The following is a 22,879-nucleotide window of genomic DNA, read 5'->3' as shown; positions in this document are numbered from 1 at the left end:
GCTGATGATCTGAATCAGGTGTGTTTGATTAAGGAGACCTGAAAAATGGGCAGAGCTGGTGGTCCTGCAGGAACGTGGTTGAGAAACACTGACTTAGATCATACCATGGTGACCACATAATACAATAAAAGACATTTAGCAACTGCATCCTGAAACCACCTAAGACCCCCTAGCAACTGCATAGCAATATGTTGAAGCCACCTAAAGGACAAGACGGTCTGTTGTTGGCTTTATCAGGCCATCATGTCACCTCTTGTCGAGTTAATGTTGGATCAAGTTGACCAGATTCAGCATGTATAACTGGCGTCAGCTAAGGCTAGCACTCTGATTGGTCATTCAGCACTTTTGCTGTAATTCACTGTGATTTTGCAACATTTCTCAAATATTTGCAAATTATATCGTTATTAGATTATCAAACATGTTTGCACGGGTGAATTCCACCCTAATGCTGCGTTAACACCCGACGTCATCAAGGTTAAGTTTCTAGAGGAGTTGACAAGCTCACAGTTCAGGTGCACCTCTGAAAGGGTCTAGTGGACTCGGCTCCAAACATATCGACGCTGTTTTTCAGCCCTCATAAAGCACATAAACCCAGCTATTCTCTCAATAAAATCTATGTTAACCATTTAGCAACAAAGCTAGACTCACCGGGCAGACAGAAGCCCTGCCCATGATGCAAATCCGCATCTGCTGTGAAGTGAATTTGACGTGTGTATAAAGCGAGTAAACTCAAAATGTTCACACGTCTATTTACGCACGAATAGCGTGATTTATCTGCGCATACCGCGTCTGGTGTGAACATAGCATAGCAATATACTGAAATCACCTAAACCACTATAGCATCCTCTTAGACCAGGGGTGTCCAATTTTTTTGGGCCGAGGGCCAGATGCAACAAAATTGGCCAAATTTTACATAAATCACACAGACGCATATAATGTGTGTAGTATGTGTATTATTATGATTATAAAATCATATTATATATTTAACTCACAATTTCTGTTAATGTGAACAGTGATGTGTTGCCTTCGTTTTCAAAATTGATGCCGAGTCAGAACTGAGTTGTGTAGTACAAGTAGCAAATCACAGAGGTGGCTGTCAGTTAGATTGGTTCGCAATAAACTTTTTTTTAGATTCACCACTGAAAATGTTTACTTGCGTATATATGAGGAACCAAACAGACTCTGCATCCTTTGTGTAAGGCGTTTCATCAAGGAAAATTTGGATGAATCCAAACTCTTGTAAAACTCACACAGTGAAAGAAGCCGGTGGCGAATTCGAAGATAATCATGGCACTGGAATTTAATGAGTTCCAGCTGCATGTCCTCCTGTACGTCCTCTTTTATGTTAACAGAGAAAGGGGTTGAGAACAGCCTTATGTCATAATCCATAGTGGAAAAATTGTGAAAACGGAGATTAAACTCTGTAATGAGGGATGCGAGTGCTGTTGCGTATTTCTTCATTTTCCGCGGTATGTTGGCATGTGGATTACTCGTGATAACTTCGGACATAGTAGGGAAATGCACAACGTTGCAGTCACCTATTTGTCTCTCAAAAAGTTTTATTCAGTTTAGTCTGATTGTTTTACGTCATGGCAGGAAATACTGCCTAATTGAAGGCATGTGATAAACACCCAGTGGTTAGTTATTGAATTACATTCATTTTTGTACAGCGAGGCAGACTCTATTAATATTTATAAAAAGCCTCATGGGTGACCGCCAAACTGATTGTGGGCCACAGGCGACCCACGGGCCATAGTTTGAACACCCCTGTCTTAGATCATACCATAGTTACTGCATAATACAATAAAACAGACAGAACATCAATAGCAACTGCATGCTGAAGCCATCTGAGTCACCCTAACAACTGTATAGCAATGACCACCTAAAACACCCGAACAACCGCTTATTATACACTAATGATCACATAATACAGTTAAAAACACATAACACTCTAGCAATTACAAGATAAAACCACATTGCTATTCTTCATGTCAGGGGTCACCAAACTTGTTCCTGGAGGGCCAATGTCCTGCAGATTTTAGCTCCAACCCTAATCAAACACACCTAAACAATCTAAGCAAGGTCTTACTAGTTGTACTCGAAACATCCAGGCAGGCGTGTTGAGGCTAGATGGAGCTAGACCAGGGATGGGCAAACTCGGTCCTGGAGGGCCAGTGTCCTGCACAGTTTAGCTACAACACTAATCAAACACACCTAAACAAGCTAATCAGTGTCTTCAAGATCACTAGAAATCTATAAGCAGGTGTGTTTGATTAGAGTGGGAGCTAAACTGTGCAGGACACCGGCCCTCCAGGACCGAGTTTGCCCACCTCTGAGCTAGACCCTGCAGGGACACCAGCCCTCCTGGACCGAGATTGGTGACCCCTGCTTTAGGTGAACAGTTAATCCATGCAAGTTAAAAGACTGTGAAAAAAAGCATTGGCTTGTGTCTTTGGAGTGGCTGTTCTCCTTTTTTTACATCAGTTTGATGCTTTAGGCACACTAGTTTTAGCCACGCCCCCTAACGTCAGTTTGCTACAAAGAGCATAGAATCAACCAAGAGGCGACACTCTAGTGCAATTTGGGAAACAGCCACTAGATGCCGCTAGTATCATGTGGCAGCCATTTTAGAATGAAACAGCATATTAAAAGTCTGTAAAATAAACTATTAGAAGTGCTGATGTTTGTGATAGTAAGTGTTCTATTGTTGTCTTTTAGGTTGTATCTCAGCTTTAGTGCGGTTTTTAAATAAATAAATAAATAAATAAAAAAACAAAGCACCTGCTTGCCATCGCAACTGCAATAAGATCCAATGGATGGCCGATCGCATTCAATCCAAAATGGCGGAATCACGGGGTTTCTAAGCTCTTTGTTTACTACAAGGGAATGATGCACAAATAAGCTCCGCCCCTACTCAATATTCCGTTTCAAGTGGAAGTACATTAACATTCAGTTCACGCAGACTTTAATTCTACTAATAAATAGTTTTTTGATTAAGTGTATTTTTCATTAACAGTGTTGTTTTAAGCTGACAGATGTGTTGTATGATCATATGCTAATTAAAAGTTGTCGTTCAAAGCTAGTGTCGTTGAAGGGAAAGATTTCTTCATTTTTCAAACTGCACAGATCTGTCGTGTTCTTGCCTCGCTGACATGTCGAGGCACTTTTTTTCCAGCATTTCCTCCATTAAGGTTTATCTGACAGGTGTGTGGTGTGATCTGCAGGTGCTCAGGATGTTGAGGAGCGAACGCGGCAGATGAAGCTGAAGATGAACAAATATAAACAGGGGACCGGCTCCGATTCAAGACTGGAGCAGGACTATCACAAGGCAAGCAAACACTATCGCTTTCTTAAAGGGACAGTTCACCCAAATTTGAAAATGTCATCATTTAGAGTACACACCCTTCACTTGTGCTAAACCTGATTGAGTTGGGTTCTTCTGTTGAACACAAAAGAAGATAGTTGAAGTCAGAATTATAAGCTTCCTGTATATTTTTCCCAATTTCTGTTTTGTTTTCTGACAGTAAATTATATTTTACAAGTTGTTTTTCCAAGATATTGTATTCGGTTTAAAGTGCAATTAGGCAAGTTAGGGTAATTAGGCAAGTCATTGTATAACAGTGGTTTTGTTCTGTAGACAATCGAAAATAATATTGCTTAAGGGGGCTAATACTCTAAATGAGACTTTCTCCAGGAGAAAACATATTATAGGACATACTGTGAAAAATTCCTGGCTCTGTTAAACATCATTTGGCAAATATTTGAAAAAGAAAATAAAAACACAGGAAGGCTAATAATTTTGACTTCAACTGTATTTTGCAGACAGTTGAAAACCTGTAACCATTGACTTCTATAGAATTTGTTATTCTTTCCAAGGAAGTCAATGGTTACAGGTTTTCAGCTTTCTCCTTTTAAATATCCTTTTTAGTGACAAAATAAACCCTTATACTCTTAAGAGAGGTTTAAAACCACTTGAGGGTGAGTAAATCGTGAGTCAGTTTTCATTTTGACATAAAAGGTCATACTACAGGTGTTATTCTATATACATACATTCATATATATATATATATATATATATATATATATATATATATATATATATATATATATATATATATATATATATATATATATATATATATATATATATATATATATATATATATATATATATATATATATATATATATAATGCAACCAGTGGTATCAATGGCATCACTTAATGTCAGTTAAAAGTGTTTAACAGGTGTAATACATGTCATATACTGTAGCTGTTACATCTTTATCCAACCACTCATTCAAAGCCATAATATCAGCTGGGGGAAATGATGACTCCTTTTTCATGAAATAACAACAATAATGGTAATTATTATTATTTTTAGTATTATTATTATTATTATTATTATTATTATTATTATTCATTCATTCATTCATTCATTCATTCATTTTCTTTTTGGCTTAGTTCCTTTAATAATCTGGGCTCGCCACAGCAAAATATATCGGGAACTTATCCAGCACATGTTTTATGCAGCAGATGACCTTCCAGCTGCAACCCATCACTGGGAGACATCCATGCACACTCATACACTAGGAACAATTTTAGCTTACCCAATTCACCTGTACCGCATGTCTTTGGACTCGTGGGGGAAACCGGAGCACACGGAGGAAACCCACGTGAACGCAGGGGAAACATGCAAACTCCACACAGAGATGCCAACTGACCCAGTTGAGGCTCAAACCAGCGACCTACTTGCTTTGAGGCGACAGCACTACCTACTGCTCCACAGCGATTATTTAGTTATTTATTTACTTATTCATGTATTTATTTACTGCATTGTTAAATAACTACACCTTATTACAGCAACAAATAATATTATTATTATTAATAATAATAATAATAATGATAATAATAACAACGCTAATAATAATAATTATTATTATTATGAAGGTATCTCAAAATTTACCTAAAATATAAAAAATAATTTAACATTATAATTTACTACTTTTGATTACAGCAAAAACAACAATAACATATAATAATAATAATAATTCGATATTTGCATTTTAAATAAATAAATAAATTAATATTAAATTTTCATATCAGCATTTTAAACAAATATAAAATATACTAATAATAAACTTCTAATAAGTATAATATACAATAAGAAATTAATTGCAAAAAACTTAAAATTATACAGTAAATTAAACAATTTTAAACTATTATTTTAAGTAATAATTATTGTAATGATACTATAATAATAATAACAACAACAACAACATATAATAAATGCATTCAAAATAAATAAATAAATCTACTATTCATGATTATAAATACTAATTATCACTACTATGTTTATAATTAAAAAATTACAAAAACATAATTATATAACAATTGGAAAATGAATGATGCTATTGGACGCAATGCTCTCGTAAAGAGATGACAAGTATCATTAAAAAGAGAAGTCGGTGTGTTTATAGTAAGGTATTCCTGCTCATCTGTCCCGGACAGACGTGGAGAGGTATTATAGCATCTTATGTAACATGTTTATTTGTAAGGTGTTCATGGTCTTCTATGATGGTTATAAACATTGTTTATCAAATATCCGATGGCGCCGTTACCCTAGACAGAGCAAACAAATCCTGTCTTTATCTTCTTTAATAAAACTCTGCAGAACTCATAGGGCTGTGTGAGGCTTTTCATACCACTGGCTTAAAAGGACAAAAAGAGAAGTCTAAGCAGCCGTACATGGTGCTGAATTTCAGCATACTGACCCGCGTATGGGTCTTTTGATAGTGGGACACCAAATATATTTCATGCTTATTTCATGATCATTCAGATCCAGCTAAGCTATCTGATTGGCTGAAAAGAGCGCAGTGTTTCCAGCAGTGTCATTGTGGTACTATTGCAAGTGCAGCTAAGTTCAAATTAGTTCAAAGGTTTAGGCAATAAGTTCAATAAGCTTTGGGCAAAGAGTAGTCAAATTGAGTGATAAAGTGAAATATTGAGTTAAAACCGAATAATAAAATGCCAAATAAAATCTAAAAATAAAAATAAAATATAAATAAATTTTAAAAATATAGTTATAAATTGTAATAAAACTATTAAAATAAAAAGGTATTGTACAAAAATTATAAAAAATGTATATATATTAATAAAATAGCCAACATGATGTTTAAAAATGGTCTGCTTCCTGTACAGAAAAAAAACACAGAACACTTCCCAAAAAAAAAACAAAAAAAAAAAAAAAAACAGAATTAATTCATAAAGTGACATAACAAACTAACCCTGTGTGTATGTGTGTGTTGTGTGTGTTCAGCGCTCCGGCAGGGATCCTCAGCGTGGAGAAAACCTGTCGGCCAAGTCTTCGGACAGTGATGTGAGCGACGTGTCCGCTGTGTCGAGAACCAGCAGTGCATCTCGATTCAGCAGCATGAGCTACATCTCTGTCCAGTCGGAGCGGCCACGGGGCAGCAGGAAGATCAGGTGAGATGCAGATTCTACAAATCACTATTCAGCCACAGTCTGTGCTCTTTCAGGCCATCTACACCATGCACATGCTTTTAAAGTGACGACTGCGTGTATTTACAGGAGTCAAATCTTCAGGTTTTATTGCTGTAAAGAATCAGAGGTGTCAATCGTTTAAATCACTGAAAACTAAGATTTGTGTAAAAACAATATTATAATAACTAAAACTTTTTTATAACTCTAAATAATTAAATAAAATGGAAAAAGAAGAGAAACATATAAAATTAAAATGTAAAGGTTAATAATATTTTTATATTAATAATATTTTTATTGTTTTAATTTCTTTCAATTTACCAATATAAAATAAATAATATTTTTTCTCAGTCAAACAAAAAATCACTGCTATTATAGTATAAAATACGTATAATTTTGGTTTTGAAAACGTTTTGTGTTTCCTATTTTTAAATTTCTGTAGTATTTTTAAGGTTATTTTCTTAATTTTATTTATTCTTAATATAATCAATTATATTAAAAGTCACTGCTTGTATATACGTACATATATATGTGTGCATGCGTGCGTGTGTGTGTGTACATACAGTTGAAGTCAGAATTATTAGCCCCCCTTTTTATTCCCCAATTTCTTTTTTTAACACATTTCTAAACATAATAGTTTTAATAACTAATTTCTTTTAAAAAATGAAAAACTGCTTTTATTCTAGCAAACAAAAAAATATTTAGACTTTCTCCTGAAGACAAAATATTATCAGACATATGAAAATTGCTCTGTTAAACATAATTTAAGAAATATTTGATGAAGAAAAATTTAATTCAAGGGGTGGCTAATAATTCTGACTTCAACTGTATTTATACACAACAGTTCTGTCTGGTTATTGAATCTGATTGGCTGATAGCCGTGCGATATTCTGCCTGTAATAGCACTCGTAATGCCTCTTCACCCTTGTGTATTACTCCGCCCACATACAGCAACATGCGGACACTCTACAGTTTGACAAATAATGTACTTTTGAGGCATTTTAGTAGAGAATGTAGTTGTTTAGATTGCAACTATGCAGTTTATAAGGATAGTGCTTATTTTTAAATATTTATAATTTCAGAGAGACAGGGCGTCGGTGGCCATTAGCCTATTTTTGAGCAGACAGTTGAAAATAATCATCCACAAGATGGGGACAGAGACAGTATAATAAACCCCAAGAGAAAACTAGCGTAATTTTAAACTACAGCTGATTAAATCAGTAATAAACAGATAAATGATCTTCTAACAACACACGGTATACTGTAACATACATTTACCTTTTTAAAAAAATCACATAAAAAATGATAATAATTCTAATGTTATCTTCTGAGAATGACCCTTGAGCTAAATATGGCGTATATACAGGTTAACAAAAGTTTAAAGCAATGTGTTTGATACTTTTGTACTTTTTGTCTTATTAGTGACGTAAAATCATTGTCCATTGAGACAATTCCCATTACCTTTCTTCAATGTGTTCAAAATTATGAGAATACTTTCATTGTAGAAGCTTAAACTAGAGCCTAATTCGAGTAATACGTTACTCGTTACTTAGACCATATTATTATGTAACTCGCGTTACTTGTAATGCGTTACCCTTAACACTTCCCATACTGTATCTCTATTGTTCCATTTTATATTTAGTTAAAGAATGAGTTTTTCACTCCTGTAAATATCTGAACTCTGAAAAGGAGTGCAGGTCATATTAATCTACAGTGTGTTCATGGCCTGAGAGAAAAAGCACCTCTAGGGTTCTTCATCGTCTGGATCTGAGTGTTTTTAAGGTTTGATTGTATTTATGTGAGTTTGGTGGCAAATAGCTGACTGTGTGTGAACTGGCATGGAGGAAATCCACTCTCATCTAAGACAGATGTCTTGGCTAGTTTGTGATTTTATTGTATTTTTAAACTATTTTTATGGTCAGTATTATTAGCCACCTTCAAGAATTTTACACCTTTAAATTGTTGATTAAGTTGAATAGTATCATACAAAATAACTAGTAAAATGTTCTGTTCTGTTATCCTTGCAAAGACAAGAGAAATAATTAATTAGAAATTAGTTATTCAAAGTATTATGTACAAAAAGTGTTTCAAAAATTGGATCTCTTTTAAGAAAAACTTGGTAATGATAGATATATTTATTTAATATTTTTTTAAGGTTAAGTGCCATTAATAACATAAATATTAATAAATTACATAAATATTTTGAATAACATAAAACATTAAAAAACACGATTTCTATATAAAAATAAATTTAAGCAGCATAAATAACATAAATATTAATAAATATTTATGGAGCGCCAATAAAATTTTAATTAACAAATATTTTAAATAACATAAAACATAAAATAACATAAATATTTAATAATATTTTTTAAAATATGTAATGATTTTTAATATAATATTTGTTAATTTCATTTAGAAACATTACTGCATATTTTATTTCTCAAATAATTTTTAAAAAATATTGAGCTTTTGAGCTTTTTGTTAATCTAAAATTCCTATAAAATATTAAGCAGCATAATTAGAATAAATATTAATAAATATTGATGAAGCACCAAAAAGATCTTAATTATAGTTTTTAAATTATGTAATATGTAATAATAATGATGATATTTAAATCAATATGTATTAATTTTGTAATAAATCTTATTGCTTTAAATACAAAATATTTATCTTTTGAGCTGTTTTATTATTAAGTCCAAAAAAAGTCACCACAACTTCTACAAAAAATATTACGCGGCATAAACAGCATAACTATTTTTGGAGTGCCGAGAAAATCTTAAATAACATAAATGTTTCATAAAACATAAAATAACACAAAAAAGTAAAAATATGTAATAATAATAATAATAATGATGATAATGATATTTTCAATGAATATTTATGAATTTCATAATACATCCATCTGCTTTAAATGAAAAAAATATTTAGCTTTTGAGCGTTTTTATTAATCCAAAAAGTCCTAAAAAAGTTGCTAAAATTTCTATAAAAAATATAAAGCGGCATAAATAGCAAAAATATTAATACATTTTTATGGAGTGCCAATTCTTAATTACATAAAAATTTCGAATAACATAAAACATCAAATAGCTAAAACATTTATTATGTTTTATAAATATGCAGTAATGTGATCTTTAAATTAATATTTATTCATTTCATAATCAAATTGCTTTAAATTATTTAGCAACATTAGATCATTTTTTTTGCTGAAATAAATGTAGCCTTGGTGAGATGAGAATTATACACACTTATTACTTATTATTTAGAATACATGTATTCTAACTATGTTTGCATAGGCTGTCAGTTTGCAAATTCCTTTCACTCCATGCCAGTGAATGCAGTTAGTTTCATTGAAATGCATTTTAGTTCTGCAACAAAACGTTTCATTCTGTTTTCTGTTGATTTTACTGTGTGTTGTTGTTTTTATTCAGTCATTCATTCGTTCATTCTTTCTGTGCGGTTTATGGTCTGCATGCTGCTTGCTTCTGCTACTGCATCTGCCGGCCACACCCACCCACATCAGCGGGCGGAGTCTCAGCAGGGAGGGGGAGGAGCTTCAGGAGGGGGAGGGTCTTCGGGAGGAGGTGGGGGGGTTAGAGGAGGCAAGGGGGAGCAGAAGGAAAACAGGGAAACTCAGCAGACAGACAGAAAGTGTAGAGCTGGAGGAGACTGAGGAGGACAAGAACCAGAGGACGCTCTCTGAGACCGACCTCAGGTAAACTACTGTCACCATGGCCACCAGCTGTATCTCATACCATATGCTATATGCTATTGGTTCATGAAGTGAAAGTCATTATGATACAAATATAAATGCATTACAAAAAATAAAAAATAAATTAAATAATATGATAAAATAAAATAAAGTAATAAAACATAAATAAATACATGAATAAAATAATAAATATTAAGCATATTTTTAAAGTATTTTACCTCTAATTCTATTTTAATTATATATATATATATATATATATATATATATATATATATATATATATATATATATATATATATATATATATATATATACTGCATCTTGTCCAAATGTATAAATAAACTATTTAGAAATGTAATGAAATATGTAATGATGATTTTTAAATTAATATTTATTAATTTCATTTAGAAACATTACTGCATATTTTATTTCTCAAATAATTTTAAAAAATATTGAGCTTTTGAGCTTTTTGTTAATCTAAAATTCCTATAAAAATATTAAGCAGCATAATTAGAAATATTAATAAATTAATAAATCTTAAGCATATTTTAAAAGTATTTTACCTCTAATTCTATTTTAATTATATATATATTTCTATTTAGTAGAATATACTATTTCATATATATATGATTCTACTATCATATCATACTATATATATATGATTCTACTATTTAGAAATGTTAATGGAAAATCACATACATAGTTTTTATCATAAAATTATCTATTTAGGATTATTAAAACATTTATTTATTTATTTATTTTTTATTTTATGTTTTGTAAAAAAGGAAATATATTTTATTTCATACAGTATTTACCATCAAATTATTTAAAATGATAAAAAAATATGTAGGTAATTTAATTTTTTTATGTTTTTTGAAACATTTTTTTAAACATCTCTATCCAAATATATTTCTATTTTAAAAGTATTCATTATAAAACTTTTTTATTGAATATGATTAGAAAATATGTACAGTTTTTTTTTATAATTTTGTCTTTTTCTGTTTTATTTCATACAGTATATAAAAACATTTATTAGGATTATTAGAACATATGTATTTATATTATTATCATATAATATATTTAATATTTCATTAGATTTTTTTATTTAATTGTTTTGTAAAACATTTTTAATGTATATTCAAATATATGTTTTATTTGATATAGTATTTATTACAAAATGATTTGTTTAAAATTATTAGAAAATATGTAGTTTTATTAATATTATTATTTTTTCATTTATTATTGTTTTTTATTTATTTATTTTGGTAAAACAAAACATATATATGTTTTATATATGTCCATATTTATACATTGTTTATACAGTGTTTAAAATGAAAAGTTTTAAGAATTATAAAAAAATATTGTATAAATTATTTTAGTTTGTGAGGAAATTTTTTTAACATATATTTGCAATTATAATTTTATTTTATATTTAAAATAAATATGAAATATGTTAAAATATATATTTTTATTATTTTTTTATGAAATTATTAGAAAATGTGTAATGTAAATAAAATAAATGTATATGTTCTTAAATAATATTTTAAATAATTTTATTTTGATATTTATATATATATAGTACTATATATATACTATATATATACTATATATATATACTATAATACTATATATATATATATATATATAGTATTACTATTATTATTTTAAATAAAAATTTTGTACAGTATTTATAACAAAGCAATTTAAGCTTATCAGAAATTATGTGTTTTAAATTATTATTTTTTTGTTAAACACAAAACAAGTTTTACGTATATCCACATATAAGTAAATTGATCTGTAACTAAAAACACACAGTATGTGCGTTCATAACATTTCCCGATTTTGGAGTAGGGAGAGTCAAGGAGACTAACTTTATAGTAGACCGATCTAAATAAAGATGTCCTGTATTTGAAATACTGTGGGTCATTGGTTGTCTTTCATAATCTCCAGATTAAATGTGTATAGATACAGCAGACGTCAGGCCATGGTGCTCCGCTCATGATCAGTCAATCAGCCATTATATTTCAGTTGTGTGCCGCTGCCGTCTTTTTTATGTGTATGTATGTTTAATGTGTGTGTGTCAGTTTAATGATCTGATGTTTTAGTTCGTTTGCGTTGTGTCAGCACTGTTATATTGTAATTCAACACTCATGAGGGCTTTATCTGAGGTTTATTAGGACGGTGAAATGGATGTCTTTATTTCAATGTCTTTCTGAACCCCCTTTGACCCATTAAAGGCCTCCATTCAGATTCAGCTTCATATTTCACGGTTATACTGTAGGAATGATTTAGAAGATCCACATATTGAGCATGAAACATTTAATCAGGTAATATTTCACCCCAAGAAATGGAAAATTAAAAGTAAACATTTACTTTCATTAATTTAGCAGACGCTTTTACTCAAAGTGAATATGTAGATTCCATGACAACTTTTTTAGATTAGCATTGTGCACTTTTTTATATACATAAATGAACAGCATAAGATTATTATATATTATAAAAATAATATAAGTTCAAGCACAAAGCTTTTAGGTTGTTTGATCTTTATTTCTATATTACTTGAAATGCAGGATAACATTTTTTGTGTAATGCCAAATAATAATAATGATGATGATAAGTAAAAACAATACATATTCGTAACCTAAAAGTTTATAATAATATAACTAAAACTAATGAAAATTATTAAATATTAAATAATAATAAATTTAATTATGACTTTATAGATGTTTTAATGAATAGAAAAACAGTAAAAATAATAAAAACAAAAAAAAAATACAAATAAAAAAATTTGTATAAATGTTGTGTAATGCAATAAATAAAAAATAAAATAAATAACTGTAAATTAAAAACTTAAAATAACTAAAACTAATAAAAATCAAAGAATAAACAGATAGATTTTTAAGTAGTAGAAATGACAAAAAATAACAAAAAAATACAAAAAACTCCACAAAACTACTAAAATATATATACAAAAATAAACAAACACAAAAATTGATTGTCTAAATTTGAATGTTTAAAACTACAATAGTATATATATATATATATATATATATATATATATATATATATATATATATATATATATATATATATATATATATACATACAGTATATATATACAGTATATATATATATATATATATATATATACATACAGTATATATATACAGTATATATATATATATATATATATATATATATATATATATACAGTATATATATACAGTATATATACTGTACAGTATAAACACAGATGAAAAATTTAACTATTATGACTACAATGCTTAAAAATGAAGTACAATTGAGTAAAAATAAAGAAAACTTTACAACAGTAAACTTTGTGTGTGTGTGTGTGTGTGTATATATATATATATATATATATATATATATATATATATATATATATATACAGTATATATATATATATATATATATATACATACAGTATATATATACAGTATATATATATATATATATATATATATATATATATATATATATATATATATACAGTATATATATACAGTATATATATATATATATATATATATATATATATATATATATATATATATATATATACACACACACACACACACAAAGTTTACTGTTGTAAAGTTTTCTTTATTTTTACTCAATTGTACTTCATTTTTAAGCATTGTAGTCATAATAGTTAAATTTTTCATCTGTGTTTACAGTAATCAAGAATTTTTTTTAATTGCGGGGAAATAATGCCTATGATAATGTTATGCATACACAACTTTAATAGTTTTAAAATAAACTACTTCTTTTTTATCTGATTTTGGGATGAAATATAATCCAGACAAGTGTTTCATGAGATTCACTCATATACTGTATGTACATCAATCCATTACTTGATCTCATTCTCCCACTAAAAAATTATATGATCATAAATGTGTTTTATGATAATTATATTTCTATATTCATAATTATATTCTATTTTATTAATAAAATGTTTTAATTTATTTTATTATGTCGATATTTAAATTAATTATTATTATATTATATCATATTATATTATATTTTATTTGATATATTATATTATATACTTTTTCTATATTTCATTATATATTATATTATATTATATTATATTATATTATATTATATTATATTATATTATATTATATTATATTATATTATTAAGCAAAGGTAATAAGGTTTTTAGTGTTACAAGCTGTTTAGGCCAGTTTAATATTTAATGCTATTTTGATTCAACTTAAAAAAAAAAAAGAAAAGAAAATGAAATGAAGGCAAACATGATTTTTTCTTTTTACAGTGTAGGCCATATCTGTGCCATTTCTAAAGCCATCTCTCAGTGTTGATCTTGCACTTCTCATCTAAACCTCTGAACGCTCATCTGCTTTGCAATAAGACACATAGGAACACCATTTTCTTAGTTAATAAGTCACTAAAAGCATACACAGAGCTCTGAAGCGTATCAATCATCATATTGCGTTAAATGAACACAGGGCAGATTGTTTATAGCGGGCTGAACAAGCGAAAAAAAGTGTTTGTCGTCAGTATCATGCGTTCTCCAAGTGATCTTCTGCCTGTTTGTGTTTGATCAGCCAATATATACTGTATGCTCTGAGGAAAACAGGAAGTGATGTCAGCAGTGGTTGCATTGGAGATGCTGGAGGATTATCTTTACGTGACTTGTGTAATGCGTGAGATGCATGTGTTCATGGTGGCAGTTTTTCTGCGGCGTTAGTTACGCAATCTCATGACTAATATACGCATATGAAACCAACAAGCGGCAAAACAGAAGGAAAACAAAGCCATAAAGAGGTTGCTTTGCAGAAGGTTTTCTTACAGTCATGAGATGTTTCAGCTTTTTTTGTGGTATTTGCCTCTATGGTTTCGAATTTGAAGAGATTTCAGTTTCAAATGCTGAGGTTTCAAGGAATACTCCACTTTTTTGGAAGTAGACTCATTTTAAGTTACCTTTAGAGTTAAATAGTTACTTGTTTTTCATTTTGGGTGGCACGGTGGTACAGTGGTTAACACTATCATCTCACAGCAAGAAGATGGCTGGTTGGAGTCCCAGCTGTGCCAGTTGGCATTTCTGTGTGGAGTTTGCATGTTCTCCCTGTGTGCCTGTAGGTTTCTTCCGAGTGCTCCAGTTTTCCCCACAGTCCAAAAACATGCGCTATAGGTGAATTGGATGAACTAACTTGGCCGTAGTGTATGAGTGTGTGAATGAGTGTGTATGGATGTTTCCCAGTACTGGGTTGCAGCTGGAAGGGCATCTGCTGTGTAAAACATATGCTGGAATAGTTAGTGGTTCATTCTGCCATGGCGACCCCTGGTTAAAATAAAGGGACTAAGCCGAAAAAGAAAATGAATGGATGAATGAATGAAATTGGCCGTAGTGTATTAGCGTATGTGTATGAGTGTGTGTATTCCCAGTACTGTTGCGACTGGAAGGGCATTCGCTGCACAAAACATAGTTGGCGGTTCATTCCGCTGTGGCGACCCCTGATAAATAAGAGACTAAGCCGTACGAAAATGTATAAATTAATGTTTGTCATTATTTTGAATCCATTCAGCTGATTTCAATAAAAATGGTGGGAGCACTTTTAGCTTAGCTTAGCATAGATCATTGAATTGGATTAGACCATTAGCATTTTGTTCAAAAATGTCAGATTTTTTCTATTTAAAGCGTGTATACTAAGATAATGAAAAGCTGATATTTTCTAGGCTGATATAAATAAGATCTATACACTGTTAGAAAAAAAAAATCCATAAAATTTGTGGTAAAAAAACAAAACAAACGGCAGCTGCAGTTGCCAGTACTTTGCCGTTAAAAATACATTACAAACCATTAAACTAATTTCCCATTCATTCATACATTTATTAATTTTCCTTCAGCTTAGTCCCTTATTCAGGGGTCGCTACAGCAGAATGAACCGCCAACTATTCTAACCTTTGTTTTACTCTGCGGATGCCCTTCCAGCCGCAACCCAGTACTGGGAAACACCCATAAACTCTCACACTGACACACACACTAATACACTACGGCCAGTTTAGTTTCTTCAATTCACCTACACCCCATGTCTTTGGACTGTGGGGGAAACCGGAGCTCCCGGAGGAAACTCACACCAACATGAGGAGAACATGCAAACTCCAAATAGAATTGCCAACTGGCCCAGCTGGGACTCAAATCAGCAACCTTCTTGCTAAGAATCGACAGTGCTAACCACTGAGCCACCATGCCGCCCTTAAATAACCATATTTGTTTATACACAAGTGTTTTGAAGTACTTATTGTACATCTACACATCATACTTTTGTTACACAGACAAAAACACAACTATATGGTGATGAGAAAGTCATATATTATGAACCAATGCTCATATCAAACAACTTTTCCCACAGGCAAAGAAATAAAATTTTACGCGCAAAGCATTTTTATTGCAGGTGAAGTGTGTATCTTAATCTTTCACAAAACTTCTGTGACAAAAAAATGTCAAAATATGAGTGAAATTATGTTCCAATTCATTAAAAAATACTATATTAGTTTATAGTAAATACTGTAGTGTTTTGAACTATACTACTGTATAGAAAAAGGTTCTATAAAATTCTATAGTTGCTATTTTATAATACGTCAGGGAAAATAAGTATTGAAGAAGTCACCATTTTTCTCGGAAAACATATTTCTAAAGGGAATGTTGAGTTGAAATTTTCAGCAGATATTGGTAACAACCAAATAAAGGAAAACAAATCTAATTAGTTTACAAATGAAGTTGTGTGTAATAAAATGAAATGAGACCAGAAAAAAAGTGTTGAACACATGAAGAAAGGGAGGTGTGGAAAGGCAGTGAAAGCCCAGACAGCAGCTGAAATCTTTCAGTAGTTCTTCAGCAACCCTCTGCCCTTCCTCATGGTAAATGAATATCAGCTGCTTCAGTCCACCATCTACATTAGCAGGATGATGAAGATGAAACAGGGTGGACATTTCAAAGATTACAAAGATGCAAAACACAGCCAAAGAAACTGTCAAATGAACTCTCAAAAGAAAATCAAGCTGTTCAATGGCCCAGCCAATCACCTGATCTGAATCCAATAAAAAAAACATATATGTTGATCAAATACACCCCAGTTTACTGTTAAAAATATAAGTGCGCTACAATATTTATTACAGTCCAAGAGTTAATACTACAATATGCTGTAGCATTCATTAACAGTTGTAACAAAACATATTTTGTTTGATCACTACAATGACAATAAAATCAATTTTCTTTAATATTATAATATATTCAGTACTGTAAAGTAATTTAGTATATGGTTCAGAAACACTCTGGTATTTACTCTAAATTACTATAGTATTTTTTTTTTCAGATTTGACTTTCAGAATGTGGCATATTTGATTGTGACTAGAAGATGATGATGATGATGGTGATGATGATGATGATGATGCAAGTGTATTTCATTAGCATCGCCTACAGTGGTTAAGTACTGCGTCACATTTCATTTAAAGGTCACTTCTCTCTGGAGTAGAGCAGAAAATAGTACAGCTCTGTGCTAAAAACCTACTGAGATGGATGGATGGATGGATGGGTGGATGGATGGATGGATATATCGATGAATTAAAAGTGTATTGTATCGTACGTTTTAGCTGAAATCAAAACTTACATTAGTGTAATTTTTGGATTTGGTTTGATTTATTTTCACAAGGTAGTTGTTCAAAACAGACTGAAAATGGCTAATTCCTTTAGTTTTTGGCCAAATTATAGCCAGCGCATCCTTCTTGATTATAATATGAGGCACTTACTGATCAAATCTTAAAACCCCTGATCTGCTCAATGACACATCTAGTTGTTCACTGACCAATGAGCTTATAACACATTCTCTGTGTCTTCCTACATTGCTGAGTGATGAGTTATACAGTAGATACAATTAAACTAATGTATGTGCCTTTTTCCTTCATTTTATTTCCTTCAAAATTTCAACTTCAATTGTGGTCCATAGTCCATTTACAGTATTTTTACAGAGCAGCTTATTTATTTTTTATTTTATTTATTTATTTTTATTCTGTTTTGTTCTGTTTTATGTTATTGATTTTTTTTATTAAAATATGTTTAAAATTATATTATTATTATTATTATTGTTATTTATTTTTTGTTATATTTTTTAAATAAATAGCTTTATTAATTTTATTTTTATTGTTTTTGTATATATTTGATTTTAAAAATATAATAGTTTTTTGTAATTAATATTTGATTTTAAAAATAGTTCATTTAAAATATATTTATTCATATTTTTTCATCTATTTATTTATTTTGCATATATTTTTAGCTTCAACCGTGGTTTATAGTCCATTTACAGTATTTTTACAGAGCAGCCTTATTTAATTTTATTTAATTTTATTACAATTTTTAAAAATATTTTTATTTTTATAAATAATTTTATTTTATCATTATTTTTAGTTATTTTTTAAATATTTTGTTTCATTTTATTTTTCAAATATTTTTTTATTCATTGTATTTTATTTATTTTTGTATATATTTTATTTTAAAAATATAATTGTTTTATTTCTTTTTTTATTGTACTTGATTGCACTCAATTTAATTTACTTTTTAAAATAGTTATTTTAAAAATATTTGTGTTAATTTTTTTTTTTATATATATATATATATATATGTTGCATATATTTGTAGCTGAAACCTTGGTCGTTGCTGATTCATGATATGCAAGTCATCAGCTACAAGCACTTTCAGTATCCAAAAGACATACATGCCCAACAGAATTAGCCACTATAACTGCTGCTGCTGATTTCTAATTATGAAGTAAAGCGTTCAGTCTGTTCAATAAACTGTTATTTAATTATTTACATTAGTTTTCATTTATAGCATAAACTATCCCATTGATGCAAAACCAGTTTTTCCCTTCTATTTGCAACATGAATTAAGAAAAGATCTCTCAGCTTCTATCCATCAAACACACAGCCGGTCAGTATCTAAAAATATCCATAGAATGTTAATAAAATACTGTATTCACACTCACCTCAAGGGCATATTTTATTATATTCAGGCCACTGGGGTCCCTTGAGTGTTTGCCTTGAAAAGAGTACGTATTAATAGTCCTGATGGTTGAAGTTTATTCCATCAGTGAATTTGGTGTCCTTAATAGGCCACATTCATTTAGACAGACAATAACGAAGTACCAAGGACTCAGGGCTCTGTTTCCATAGAAATGCATTTTCTGCATCGCCGCCTCTATATGCATTCGAGGACAGTGATGGTGATGGCGTTCCTAACATCCTTTTCTGTCATATTTTTTGAGGTTCCTTCTAATGCTGGGTGGCTGGATCATTTTCAAAGGCTTTAGACATTGATCTCGTTACTAGAATGTGAGCTGAATTCAGGATTGCATACTCAACCTTGAACCTGAAAACTAATCCTAAAAAACGTGCACATTCCTTCACGGAGAGAGGATGCTTTTGCAGTTTTATTACTTCAGAGAGGTGTAGGGCGAATCGAAATCATGAATAGGGTTTTGAGCCATGTATGCGCGCACACACACACACACACACACACACACACACACACACTCACAAAAATGCACTCGGGTTTTGTTTGGTCTAAAGGAACATCGTGGCCTAGATGAAAATGCACTTAGTGAAATCTGCATGAAAAGGAACAGTCTGTTCGGCGGTGGATGAGCAAAAATATCCCCTGAGAGAGAGAGTCTGTGACACTCCAAGAACATGGTCTGGTTTGCCAAGACCTCCTTGTGGACCATCAGGAGGAGATCTGGTGGAGAGATGGCCACTTTGGCAGGAGATGCAATGCCCTTTTTATGATCCGATTATATGAATCTAGTGGATGTCAGTGCCACATGGCCTTCTATGTAGAGTTATATGAGCTGATTTTGTTGTAGGACTGTAACTGTAAACGATGGCATTGTTGTAGTTCTGAGCTACTGTACTTTACTGCTCTATGCTATTTGCTGTAATTATATGCAGTATATTTAGTTTTTTTAATTGTTTTTTATTTCTGTGTTGGTTAGGCATCCTAATTTTGAACATAGATATGTAGTTATCTACTTTTTTGAATCAATCTGTAATAATCTTTTACTGTCTTTTTCTAATTAAAAGCTGCATTTCTAGTAAGGCAGTATTTTACAGAGCAATTAAGATTTTTATTTTATCAAATCAAATCCTATAAATAATTTATTTGCAAAAAATGTTTGCAGAGCAGTTTAATTTAAATTAAATTAAATTAAATTAAATTAAATTAAATTAAATTAAATTCAATTCAATTCAATTCAATTCAATTCAATTCAATTTGAATTTTATTTTTTTATTTATTTTTTAATAAAAAATTAATTTAATTTTGTTTTGCAGTAATGCCGAGTTTTGACTGCTTGATATTAGCCCCGATTTTGGCAGTGACAGGTTTTAAGAAATCGCCAACAAATGCCTAAAATCAAAGGCAAATCTGTGCTTGTTCACAGATAAACCTATTAAAGATGCGATATGAGAGATTCGCAGATGAGTCGCTGACGCCCGTAAGATATTTGGCATGCTAAAATGTGTTCTGATTAAAAATAACATCACCGATTACCTACAGCCAATGAGACAGCACTTTGAAAATAATGCAGCCTCGACATTAGGGTTGGCCAAGATTGTTTTTACATAGACTATAGAAAACACTAGACATGTTAAGCCCCGGTCAGATCACATGATTTGATCACATGAACTTATTGCAATCTCACTAAACGATGCTTGCTGATAACTAGTCTACATTATTTAAAGGCATTTGTTATGACATTGATAAGATCAAACTCATGATTCCTTTTTAATATTATGATTTTTTTTTTATCTAAATGTATATTTTCCAGCCAATGTTGCTTATTAAATTCTCCCTCGCCTGAACATGTCATCATAAGTGAGACTGAGAAAATGAAAGCACATCAGCACTGAGGAAAAATCAAGACATAATCATTAAAATAATGAGAAAGTTAGCAATTATATGACAGAGGTTTGTGATACAACAATCACAGTGATTCATTAATTAAATCCTTATTTTCCACAGAGTGGAACAAATCATCACCGCACAGTTAAGTAGTGGACATGCACAAAATAAAATATAATTTGTATATTTTTCTTAGAAAAAATATCTTTTTGAAACTAATAAAATTTTCTATAATTTGCATCTTAATTTTTATGTATTTAATGTTGGTCAGTTAACTACTAGATAAAAAAAAGAATAACGAATAAAAACAAAACAAAGTCTGCTCAAAACAAGTCTGCTACATGCTTCAGTGCCAAAACACGAATTGCTGTGAGATTGTGTTGGTTTGTTAAATAAAATAATAATATAGCCTAAATAAAATTAAAGTTGAATATTCCATTTCAGAAAAGACTATATTAAACTGTTTCACTATTAATGACAAATTAGACTGAACAGGAAATGCTTTTGCGATGTATTAGCAGCACTAAACATGTTCCCAGATTACCTTTGAAGAACAAACTCTGTTGGAAGGATGAGAGAACTCAAAAACTCGTTCTCGTTCGTGGAAACGTCTGCACATTTGTGCCAATCTGTCAGATAAAATTTGCTTAAAGCACCTTAATATTTTAGAAAAATTGTTAAAGTTTGCATAACCAATGATTGATCTTATTCACCAGTTACCCACCCATAAGTATATATGTAGCCTATTTTCTGATTACCTAACCGGCGCTTTAAAGGCAGCACCTGCTGAGATAACTAAGAGATTATTTGCTCTTATTGCACAGTGTCACCCACATGACGAAACTTGTCGTAACGAATGAAAAAAATTACACGTGTTGAACTATCTGCGAAGGTGTCGTGAGGCATCGCAGGCATGGTGTCGGTTGTCATGAACTATATGCCACATTACACGAGAAACGATAGAATCTTGTATAACAATGCCCATTTGTCGTTTGCGAATTTCCACAACACCCTATGTCAAGGAAATCATGCCAAAATCCTGTGATCTTCCCGGGGCTTTACTCATATCGTTTTGAATTGGGAAAAGGTGTAACGGTTACTATATCAAATGAAGCCCCGCCTACTAGTAGAGGAGCCAAACAGCCATCAATATAGACTGACGATTTTCCGGGGGAGTTTCTGCAGATTTTGTGTGATTTGAATGTTTACAAATGAAACTAAAGAGACAGTTGTTGTTTAATTCTATTAGTGGTTCTTAATATGAAATTAATTGTAAGCTTGGTTAGCAATTTAGATGTTTCCCTATTCAAACAGAATGCCCGAGCATACTGCCCGAGAGGCGTTTTAAAGACGGCGACTAAGTGAAATGACTTGCCTTAAAAGGACTTTGTTATTTAGTCATTCTAGAAGTCATTCAGCTTTTACAGTAAGCTTAGCTCAACACATCCTTTCATATACACACTGTCACATCTATGAATGGTCATATGTCACAATATCAGGCCAGTTATTGCTCTGGACTGATAGTCTGTTGTTTCAGTAGGCCTTCTGTTTTAATCACGGAGAGACAGTTTTCAAGAGCAGCCCAGATTCAAACACAACAAAGTGCCTGAAACCATCGAGGCATTAGTAATCCTCCAGTCAACAGCACGTGCAGTTTGTCAGAGCCCTCAATGGTCCGTTACAGATAGTGTGAGTCCTCTTTAAACCACTTACTTCCTCTTTTAACCAT

General features: G+C 30.9%; 1 protein-coding gene across 49 annotated transcripts in view; it reads left to right on the top strand.

Moving 5' to 3' along the window:
• rims2a (regulating synaptic membrane exocytosis 2a) overlaps positions 1–22,879 on the top strand; it is a 317,393-nt gene that overhangs the window by 242,768 nt on the left and 51,746 nt on the right. For all 49 annotated transcript variants that reach the window (XM_087287955.1, XM_087287950.1, XM_087287942.1 and 46 more), the window contains 2 exons: positions 3,225–3,328; positions 6,318–6,484. In XM_087287955.1, coding sequence (XP_087144081.1) covers positions 3,225–3,328; positions 6,318–6,484 — 271 coding nt within the window. The remainder of the gene's footprint in view (positions 1–3,224; positions 3,329–6,317; positions 6,485–22,879) is intronic.

This window comes from Danio rerio, chromosome 16 (assembly GCF_052040795.2).
Source record: "Danio rerio strain M-AB ecotype USA chromosome 16, GRCz13ab, whole genome shotgun sequence".
NCBI classification, from domain to species: Eukaryota; Metazoa; Chordata; class Actinopteri; order Cypriniformes; family Danionidae; genus Danio; species Danio rerio.
The sequence above is the reverse complement of the archived record's forward strand: the minus strand, read 5'-3'. Positions and strand labels throughout refer to the sequence as shown.